At 50.4% G+C, this 10526-nt stretch overlaps 1 protein-coding gene across 5 annotated transcripts; it reads left to right on the top strand.

The window, feature by feature from the left end:
- The first annotated feature begins 206 nt into the window (after positions 1-206).
- On the top strand, positions 207-9619 carry calcoco1a (calcium binding and coiled-coil domain 1a). 5 transcript variants are annotated; one of them, XM_081704407.1, is made up of 15 exons: positions 209-378; positions 1377-1546; positions 2939-3056; positions 3650-3852; positions 4846-5058; positions 5398-5546; positions 5630-5699; positions 5841-5996; positions 6144-6398; positions 6600-6725; positions 6822-6917; positions 7237-7324; positions 7610-7845; positions 7960-8051; positions 8771-9619. In XM_081704407.1, the coding sequence occupies exons 2-15, from the start codon at positions 1418-1420 to the stop codon at positions 8796-8798; spliced, it is 1959 nt and encodes a 652-aa protein (XP_081560533.1). In that variant the 5' UTR covers positions 209-378; positions 1377-1417; the 3' UTR covers positions 8799-9619. The 5 variants fall into 5 exon arrangements, with proteins under 5 accessions (XP_081560535.1, XP_081560536.1, XP_081560534.1 ...); XM_035521362.2 differs by having other exon boundaries at positions 210-378; positions 2954-3056; XM_081704409.1 differs by lacking the exon at positions 5841-5996 and having other exon boundaries at positions 207-378.
- The last annotated feature ends 907 nt before the right edge of the window (positions 9620-10526 follow it).

Here is a 10526-nt window from a genome sequence, read left to right as displayed (position 1 = left end):
TTTGATTGAAATTACGATTTGGCCAATGAAAAGGAGCCTTGTGGTTGCTTCGGGGTTACGCGCCAATCACAATCGTATCCGCTGTTACTGCGCATGACGTTTGACGTTGGTTTACTGCGTACGGGGTTTGTCCTTCCCTATGGGGAATGTAGTCTTTTGCAAGAAACTCTGTCTTCTCACTGCATGAATGAGTACGACACTTCCCATAATTCAACGGGATGATCCAAACACCCATGCTTCTGTTTTTGTTATTGTTGTTAAAGGCTCCTGTCGAATTAAGATTTTGATCAAATTACAGTTGGCTTTTTGGCTCATTTATTCCCACCCAATCTCTGATCGTTTGAAAGAAATTTGCTTTCTTCAACTAATCTTAACCAGGTGAGTTGTTTTAGATTAAAAGAGTCGCGTAGCTGTCTGCACATAGTCTGAAATATAAACTAGGTATGTTAGCACGCAGATTAAAAGCCTGTCGCCAGAAGAATCGCCGTGAGCTCGTTAGCTAGATGTGTAGAGCTAGCGAGATAGCTATCTTATGAATTATTATGACTATTATGAATTAATTCTAAAGGTTTTAATAACACATATTGCAAGCCGTTGTGTCAATGTGTTGACAAATGGCCTGGATGCATGTACATTCCTGCGGCTATTTGACTTTTGGGCCTGGCATCTACCACTGCCAACCCTATTATGCAATTGTGCACTTTGTCGCCACAGTGATTAGAACAACGCCAACTAGGTTGCACTTCTGGTTCTCGTTCAGTTTTAATGTAAACACTGTCGTGGTAACGTTAATTACAGAATCCCAAATAATGATATTCGTATTTTTATTCAGGATTCCAAAGGCATTATCACGAGCTATTTAGCTGTACAGGACTGGTAACCCATTAATACGAGAGAGTTCCCTCTCTGCCGGTAATCCAATATACAGTGTTGAACTGTGTTACTGTCCGTCCCGCACCTGTTGTTTTTCACCGCCCACAAAAGCGTTCTTCATCGCGTTTGGGTTCAAACTACGCGGCCTACACTCTGTCAGAGAATGGCGTGGATAGTCTGAAGAGATGTATGTGGCTTAGATCATAACAGGTTACGCCAACTCTCTCACCTTCTCCTCAACCTAGAGATCCACGCCAACATTATGCTGCGTTGTCTGTCCGACAGGTTTGCGCGCCGCATTCCTACTCGGGCACGTTGTGATTCTGCTCCTCTCACATAACCGCCCTTTACGTTGTTGTTTTCTTTCACTTCGTTAGAAACTGTTCGGCTCCCTCCGTGAGAGTGGGGCAAACGGGTAGTGCGCCGATTTTCTGTCACTACAGAAACCAGGCTGTGCCGAAACATGTCATTACCAGACGTTTTGATGCGGTCTGTGTTTACAGGTGGACCGTCTGTGCCACAGGTGCTGGTGGCTGGTTCAGCCATGGAGGTGTGGAAGGTGAAGTTTCTGAACGTGGGCAGTAGCTATTTCCCTCAGAGCAGAGTGGAATGTCACTACAGCATCAATTCTGAGCACAGCTGGTCCAGCAATGACTGGATCGGCCTGTTTAAGGTGGGGACTTTGGAAGTATAATATATATATATATATATATATATATATATATATATAAACATACACTACATACAACATACAAAAAACATACAAAAAAAAAAAAGGTTACCACCTGGATTTAACTAAGCAAATAGGTAAGAGCCTCCCATTGGATAATTACTGCATGGGTGATTATGTTTCAGCTGCCAACAAGTTATTTAACCCTAACTGATGCAGTGAGTAGCTTCTCATTTGTTAAACCACCATTTTGAAAGACACATCCTGTGGGTGTGGAAAAGATGTTACTCTGTTTCAGAAGGGTCAAATTATTGGCATGCATCAAGCAGAGAAAACATCTAAGGAGATTGCTGAAACTACTAAAATCGGGTTAAGAACTGTCCAATGCATTATTAAAAAGTGGAAGGGCAGTGGGGAAACATCATCTTCGAGGAAGGAATGTGGTCAGAAAAAAATCTTGAATGATTATGTTCAGCGATCACTTAAACTTGTGGTGAAATCAAATCGTAGAAAAACAACAGTAGCACTCAGGGATATATTTAATAGTGAATGTAAGAGCATTTCCACACACACAATGTAAAGGGAACTCAAGGGATTGGGACTAAACAGCTGTGTAGCCTTAAGAAAACCACTTGTCTGTGAGGCTAACCGGCAAAAACAGCTTCAATTTGCTAGGGAGCAATTGGAGCAAGATTGGACTCTGGAGCAATGGAAGAAGGTCATGTGGTCTGATGAGTCCAGATTTCCCCTGTTCCAGAGTGATGGGCGCATCAGGGTAAGGAGGGGTGGCTGAAGTGATGCACCCATCATGTCTAGTGCCTACCGTACAAGCCTGTGAGGGCAGTGCTATGATCTGGGGTTGCTGCAGTTGGTCAGGTCTAGGTTCAGCAACGTTATGTGCCCAAAGAATGAGGTCAGCTGACTACCTGAATATACTGAATCACCAGGTTATTCCATCAATGGACTTTTCATGATGGCACGGGCATATTCCGAGATGATAATGCCAGGATTCATCGGGCTCAAATTGTGAAAGAGTGGTTCAGGGAGCATGAGGCATCATTTTCATACAATCCATTTCATGGATTGACCACCGTAGAGTCCAGACCTGAACCCCATTGAGAATCTTTGGGATGTGCTGGAGTAGACTTTGTGCAGTGGTCCAAATCTCAAATCAATACAAGATCTTGAGTGGAAAAATTAATGCAACTCAGAAATAAATAAATAAATGTTGTGACATGGCAGAGACTTGTGGAAACGACGCTACAGTGAATGCGTGCCGTAATCTAAGATAAAGGTGGTCCAACAAAATATTAGTGTGTGACTCTTTTGGCCAGGGTGTGTGTGTGTGTGTGTGTGTGTGCGTGTGTGTGTGTGTCTATGTATAGTACTCTGCAGTTCTTGTTTTCACAGGTGGGCTGGTCATCGGTCAGGGACTATCATACGTTTGTGTGGTCTCTGGCGCCGTCCAACTACAAGGAAGGGACCAGTGTGAACTTCTGCGTCCACTTTCAAGGTGCCCTTTTCATGACCTCTGAGCGCTTCCATTTTGTCTACACCACGCAGTCCTTTTTGTTAAGGACGGATAACTGCGCTTCTCATTGTCCTGTCATTGCGCCTGTCTTCACTGGCAGCAGAGTGGCAGTCAGAGATACGGTTTAGCCTGGAAATAATCCTCCTGATCAGATATTGTGTGTGTGTGTATATATCTTCCCAAGTTAAGATCTTAATTTGCACAGTCCAGAATGGATCTGTTGAAAGGGAGGGTGAGTGATGAAGGTGGGACACAATGGCTGAGTGAGGGGCCGCGGTGGAGGACGCAGTGGAGCTCCCTCAGTCACTGTCAGGGCTTGATGAAGTCAGCGATGAAGTCATCGATGAGCTCATCACCAGCTGACGATTGGCCGACGTGCAGGGAATCTGAAATCTCTGCCCCAGTCAAAATGATGGAACGTTATCGAGCGAGTTCCAGGCTGCCAATATGTTGGATGTGTAATTAGTGCAAAGCGAATCTTTCCAGTGCGTACAAGTCGGAAATGTATTTGTTATTCGTTGTTGTGCTTCCTTTGCTTGCTCCTTCCCTTGCCTTGGCTCTGTGCTGTGTCGCAGCCTGCTACCTGCCGCGGCCGAGTGCTGAGCGCTACCAGTTCGTGTATGTGGACGGTAAGGGCGAGGTGTGTGCCTGTAGTGCTGCCTTCAGCTTCTGCGCGCCGCAGCCCCTTGAGGAGCTCGTGACGGTGGAGCCCGGCGAGCCGGGCACCGAGGAGGCGGATGGCATGCTGCTAGTCGTGCCCCGAGCCGAGCTACTGCAGGTGAGGACGCTGCAGTCCGCGCACCAACCCCAGCCACCCCCCGCCCCCCCCGCCGTCGTCTGGAGGCGTAAATGCAGCTGCGTGTTATCTGAAGTCGGTGGCCCGACGAGTCGCATTGTGGTGCAATTTAGTGTTGTCTGTTGTCCGCTGGTTGGAGCGAGGTTGGCGAGAATGCACAAACAAACAGCAACAACAACAACAAAAAAACGCACCTGTAGCAAACCGAAACTGGTTTTGAATATGCCGGTACCCACCCTGCAAATTAAGACAAGTCAGGATTCTTTGCTATTAAGAGAGTGTTAATGAAAAGTACATAAACCAATCAAGTCCAAGCACACATGCAAATACAAATGAAACACGTGTGCGGCCAGTCCGCAGTGGGAACATGGCTGCAGTAGAGCAGTAAACGTGATCTCTGAGCATAGAGATCCCACAGAATCGGCCCTGTATCAGCCGCGAGGAGAAAGACTAACAGGCAGGAACGGCGGCAACCCGAGCAGCTCGGTGGGGGCCGGCGTCACTGTCGGGAGCAGCTCCAGGAAAAAGGCCCCATTGTGGAGAGGCCCGGGCGGTTTGCACAGTTGCTGCATACATCGTCAGGGTCACGCGAAGCCTGCGAGATGCCAGCCCCACACGCACTACCATGTCAGTGTTAACGCCGTGTACAAAATGGTTAGCCCCCCCCCCCGAAATCAGAACAGCTGTGGGGCCTTGCTCAGAAACTGACCGTTGATTAACGTGAAGCAGGGTTGCTGACAGACTGTGCACGCCACCAAGTGGCCTGGAAATGTATTTCTGCACACACATGCACCTCATAAATGCACCAGTGAGTGTAGGTACAAGATGGCGGTTTCTAAGAAAGCAGCTGAGCATCAATAAAGCATTGATAAATTAGCATGTGCGGCGACGGACTTGCCGTCGTCTGCTGAAAATGCAAGCGCTTCTAAAGTGGAACTGCATACGCGCTCGTCGCGGCCTGTCTGTCTTTCTCAGAGTCGGCTGCAGGAGTGTCTGAAGGAGCGGACGGCGCTGCTCCAGGCTCTGGAAGCTTCCGAGACCGGGCGGGAGCAAGAGAGGGAGGGCACTGCCGTGGCCCAGAAGGCGTGGGAGGGGAGGCGGGGCCAGCTGGAGTGGGAGGTCTCCTGTTTGAAGGCGGAGCTTCGCCACACGAGAGAGCAAGTGGCGGAGATGAAGAAGAGAGAAGAGGTACTGGAACTTCACAGCATCGCTGCCAACGGTGCACAGTATCGCCAAAATTACCCCGCGTTGTGCTGACACTTGTACATATAGCAGTTGCCATATGCTGCGCAGTGTTTTAAACAGTTCTGAACCGTAGAGGGGGTGTGGTTAAGCATTGGCCTGTGTTGGTTTGATTAAGCTTCTTTGCCCTTGCTGGATGAATGCCATGGTGGATCAGATCCGAACACACCCCTGTGATGCCCGCGTGGCCGAAACGAGCAGCCGAGGGCATATCGCCCGGCCCAACGCGGGTGTGTAGACGTGAGGGCGGCAAAACGATCTTCACGGCTGCCCCTCCTCCCCCAGGAGATGGAGACTTTGACGGAGGCGCTGCGCGAGGAGAAGCAGGCCCTGCTGGAAAAGAAGGTCGCCGGCGAGCAGAGGGTTGGGCAGCTGGAGGAGGACCTCCGCGTGCTGGTGCAGAGAGGCGTGGAGCGAGAGGCCGACCTGGAGAGGTCAGTGCCTCTCGACCTGCGCCTGGCCCCGCACTTGCCCCGCAGCCCGTTATTCTGATTATCGTTGCGATTGTCGTCTGCAGGATGAAGGAGCGCGCCAAGAGAGTAGCAACGCAAAAAAAAGAGGAAGAGAACGAATGCAAGAATCTTAAGGTAAACAACGCAGAACGTTAAGGCTCCTAACGCAGACACCTGGTGCATGTGTGTGTGTACCTGTGGTGAACACAGTCAAACGGGATTGGGTGGGTGGTGGCGTGGCCGGGTGCGACCGTGCCGTGTGCTGTGTCCCTTCAGCTGAAGCTGGAGCGCACCGAGATCGAGCTGCGCAGTCTGGCCGCAGAGTTCCAGAGTCTGCGCAGCTCACTAGCCCAGAGGGACACGCACGCACTGCAACTGCGGGACACCATCACCACACTCACGCACAAGCTCAACAACGCGCACAGGAAAGAGGTCTTAAGCTCTCTCGCTCTCTGTCTCCCCCACACACACACAAACACGCACATCTCCAGTATCGCTTAAATGAAGACTCTTAGGTTACACTCTGTGCTGTACTAATTGTGTGTGTGTGTGTGTGTCGGGCGTTCCCCCGTGGCACAGGCAGCGAGCGAGGCGGCCCTGGCGGACCTGCGCGGCGTGCAGGAGCGCCTGACGGCCAGCGAGCGCTGCGTGGACACTCTGCGGGCGGAGCTGCGGGACGCAGCAGCGCAGCGGGACAGCACCCAGGCCGAACTGCACCGCGCCCGCCTGCAGGCCGCGCAGCTCACCCTGCAGCTGGCCGACGCCAGCCTGGCCCTGCGAGAGGGCCGTGCCACCTGGGCACAGGAAAGGGAGAGCCTGCAGCACAACGCCGAGGTGACTGAGGGGAGGGGCAGGGGGCGGGGTCATGCCGAGGGGTGTGGCCATGGCGTGGGGGGGGGGGGAGACCCATAACTTGGTACCAAAACGCGGCACTTAAAAACAAATTCATCAGAAAGGGGAAAGGAGACAGGTTTGAGTGGCGGAGGTCTGGGGTGAAGGTCCGTGGTGTGACAGTGCGGTGCGCTCTCCGCGTAGGTGGACAGGGCGCGCTTGGACCGGCTGAGTGACGAGATCCTGCAGAAGGAGGAGCTACTGCAGGAGGAGAGGATGGATAGGGAGAAGGCAGAGGTGGAGCTCGGAAGAGAGAAGGACTGTAACCGAGTGAGCAGGAGCGCGGAGCCGGAGAACCAAAGAGTGGGGGCCGGGCAAACGGATCTGACGGCTCTGTGACCTTGGGCACTGTGTGTGTGCGTGCAGGTGCAGTTGAGTGAGACTCGTCGGGAGCTGCAGGAGCTCAAGGCTAGCCTCAGGGTAGCGCAGAAGGAGAAGGAGCAGCTACAGAGCGAGAAGCAGGCAACGTGCAGTCTGCACTCACCCCCCCCCACACACGCCGCTCACTCGCTCAATTCAGCCTTCCTTTCCAGTCTGCTCAGCTCATAAGTTCTGCTCCTCCCACACAGTGCATTCAACCCTCCAACTCAGTCAACCTACAGTCTAGACAAAGCACACCGTCTATTCAACTCATCAGATCTGCTCAACCCACACAGTATGCAAGCCTGGCTCTGTCTGAGTTTGGAGTGTAGAAAGTGTTAACTGCTCTTGATCACTCTGTCTCTTTGACATTGTTTGCACACACACACACACACACACACACACACACACACACGTGTAGGAGGTGATGGAGTACATCCGGCAGCTGGAACAGAGGCTGGACGCACTGACTGACTGTAAATGGAGTGAGACCCTCTTGCAGCAGAGCAGTGAGTGACTAGAATATTACACCGTGTCCTACAGAATGCTGACCGGCATCATATGGGGCAACATTACCCAGTGCATGCTCGAGGCATGCTCCCACAATTCCGCCGGGCCCCCGCGCGACTGCGGTGTCATGTGGCAAAGCCTTCGTATAGCTTTACACCGGGCGCTAACCTTGTGCAATGTTTGCGCAGTTCGCGCTAACCAGAATTGAAGTGGGCGGCGTCCCGGTAGCGGCGCCCGCCGTCCCGCAGTGTTACGCAGCGTCCCGTTCTGCGTGTCGTGCGCAGGTCGGCCAGACAGCCCGCCATCGGACTCCGAGGACGAGAGTCCAGAGGCTCTGCGGGAGGGCGGCTCCACGAGGGCCCTGAGCCACTACGGCCTGTGCGAGCAGCCCGGGCCTGACGCGCTGCTGCCGGCCACGCCCCCTCCCTCGCCCCGACGTGGCCACACCGTGGTGATCAGCCAGCCAGCGCCCTTCTGTGCGCCGCGGCAGGCCAGTGCCGAGGCTCACAGCTCAGAGTCGGTGAGAGAGGCCAAGGGCAGCCAGTCCCACAGTCTTTATTTAGTTTTTTCTCGATGTGGTTTTCAGATAATATTCATTTTATAAGTAAGATCTGTATGCGTGTGTGTTTAACAGGAAGAGGAGTATGAGGTGCCTCAGTCAGAAGGGAACAGCTCTGGAGAAGAGACAGCCTTGCTCCTGCCTGACCACAGAGATACTACTTACAGGTATACACACACACACACACACACAGAGCGCATAAAACCTTTCATGCTGTCATTCCCAGCTTCGCTGTCACCTTTTCTAATAGCTGTTTCTGCTCATGTCATATTTGTGCACACGGAACACACAGGTGACCATGTCACTGTCAAACACACGCGTCCTCTGTATATCTCTTCTTCAAATGCTCCGGTGGTGCCGTACACACACACACTCACACACTCAGGACAAGATTTACAGTGACAGGCTGAATATGGTGTGGAGATGGAAGTTTTGAATACCACCTCATAAAATTAGTGAGGGAGAGGAGTGTATGTGCGTGCGAGAGAGAGAGAGAAACTGCTCTGGGTCGAGAGAGGAAGACGGGGAGAGAGAGAGAGAGAGAGAGAGAGCGAGTGAGTGGAGGAGACGTGGAGCGAGCGTTGGATAGAGGAGGTGCCGTGATGGGAGGACACGGGGCAGATAAGTTGACAGCGAGCTATAGCCGTGATTTACTACAAGGCTAGTCCACGCTCACCGCCCAATTTTCAGCATCATTAAGACTCCTTCTCTCTCTCTCTCTCTCTCTCTCTCTCTCTCTCTCTCTCTCTCTCCTCCCCCTCGTTCTCTTTTCCTCTCCTCTCTCCTCTGCTCTCCGGTTCTCCTCCGGCATCCCCCGGCTCTTTCTTAGTTCGTGTCGCGTAGAGCCACTCCCTGACACGCCCTCTCCCTCTCTCTCCTGCTCTAGCGACCTGGTGGAGAGCCCCCTGTGGTGAGGAGGGGGTACTGCAGAAGCAGACGCCAGGGCTCTGGCTGGCGCCGTGCCAGGCTGAAGAGGGTCCCAGGCTTTGTGCAGCAGCACGTTTGCCCTCAACAAGCTGACAAGCTTTCTGAATATGCAATTTGCTTCACACTTTATATGCACTGTTTGTATGCACAAAAAAAAACAAAAACAAAAAAACTAGACCAGTACATCTCGCACATGGCTCCAGAAGACAAGCCTAGAGGAGTGTGTGTTGGAAAAACAGCGCGTGTGTGTGTGTGTGTGCGCCCGTCTTTGTGACTGTGTCTTTGTGTCTATTTAGGTGTGTAATTGTTAGTGCCTAGTTTGAAATTATGCTTTACAGCTGTTTACTCAAGTACTGACACGAGGCTTGTATTGTTATATTAGTCATTACATTTATAAGAGCTCGAGTCCTTGCAGTTATATTAAGCACATCATCACTGACATTAATGTCAGTGTGATAATGTAGGAGTTTGCCTCTTCTTTGCTTTAATACTCTTAGGTGAATCATATTTTTGTAGTGTTGTTAAGTAGGTTAAATGGCCACCTAAAGAGGTTGTTATCGTGAGTTTTCCGAAAGGGAACTTCATAAATGTCTAGAGATTAAGTGAAAGGCAGATGTGACTGCTCCTGACGTGTGGATAGAGATGTATGAAGAGATGGGCGTGGCACTTTAGATTATGGTAATCCAGCCTTTAATCCACTCAGCACCTCACTCAGACAAGGTTTTGTTAGTCTCTTTTGGGGAGCGGAAATAGAAAGTACTTACATTTAAATATATATATATATATATATATATATATATAAATAAAATGTAAATGTGTGTGTGTGTATATAGGTTTCTGCATTTTTTTTTCTTTTACCTGCTTCACACTAGACGTATAAAACTATATCAGTCTAACGGAAATGTGCGAGATTATAAGGTTATGTGGCAGTCCTCACTTTCTTTTTACAATATACACCCATTCTCAGAGATGTTCGGTCCGCTGGTGTGGCCTGTTAGCTGGGAGCGAGCGCCTCAAACAGCAGCCTAGCCAGGGCACAAAGAAATCTCATGCATTTTAATTTGATTATAGCTATTATGATTTAATGAAACACCATATGGGTTTTGTGTCTCCCTTTTGCCTCCGGTAGCCTTCGTGCAGCTAGTCTGTGCAGGAGATGGCACACAACGTCCGCTTTCTCCCTCACAGACTTCACCGTCCCGCAGAATTAAACAGACTTGGCAACAAATGAATCATATATAGATTTAAATGAATATATAATTTAGCAATGTTTTAGGAGGTTTTAGTTTTGCTCATAATACTGGCAGTACTAGAAATCCGCTTGCTTGACTTGGTGTTAACTGTGTTTCATTTAAGATCTTACTTTGGGATTTAAAATATAAATGACGTATATTTGCCTTTTCATACAGAGCATTTCGTAATCCATGTGCACTTTTTAATTTGTGCAATGACTGTCCTGTGTTTTACTGTGAGGTCTTTCTGCGCTACTCTTCACTTTACTGTTCTTCTTACATGTGAACGTTCTGGTGGAGCATTTATGTCGCTGCCTTGCAGGATAACGGCACGCGTATATTAGAGCGGAGAAAGGCACCTCGCGGCTTGACGGGTGTCTTGTTCTTTCACGCACAAGGTCCCATACTGCCCCTTCTTCAATGTGGCCCAGGCGTCAGTGTTAAGTGCATGTAATCCGTGCACTGAACACGTGTAAAACTTGA

This window comes from Electrophorus electricus, chromosome 21 (genome assembly GCF_041902795.1).
Source record: "Electrophorus electricus isolate QZ-2024a chromosome 21, ASM4190279v1, whole genome shotgun sequence".
In the NCBI taxonomy this organism is placed as follows: Eukaryota; Metazoa; Chordata; class Actinopteri; order Gymnotiformes; family Gymnotidae; genus Electrophorus; species Electrophorus electricus.
Note: the sequence above shows the minus strand (reverse complement) of the source record. Positions and strands in the feature narration are given on the sequence as shown.

Bases quoted from the DNA above. Each gene is read 5' to 3' on its own strand.
- calcoco1a (XM_081704407.1), top strand. From the start codon at position 1,418: ATGGAGGTGTGGAAGGTGAAGTTTCTGAACGTGGGCAGTAGCTATTTC. The intron at 5,700-5,840 runs GTAAACAACGCA...GTGTCCCTTCAG, and splicing joins ACGAATGCAAGAATCTTAAG to CTGAAGCTGGAGCGCACCGA. The intron at 6,918-7,236 runs GCAACGTGCAGT...ACACACGTGTAG, and splicing joins AGCTACAGAGCGAGAAGCAG to GAGGTGATGGAGTACATCCG.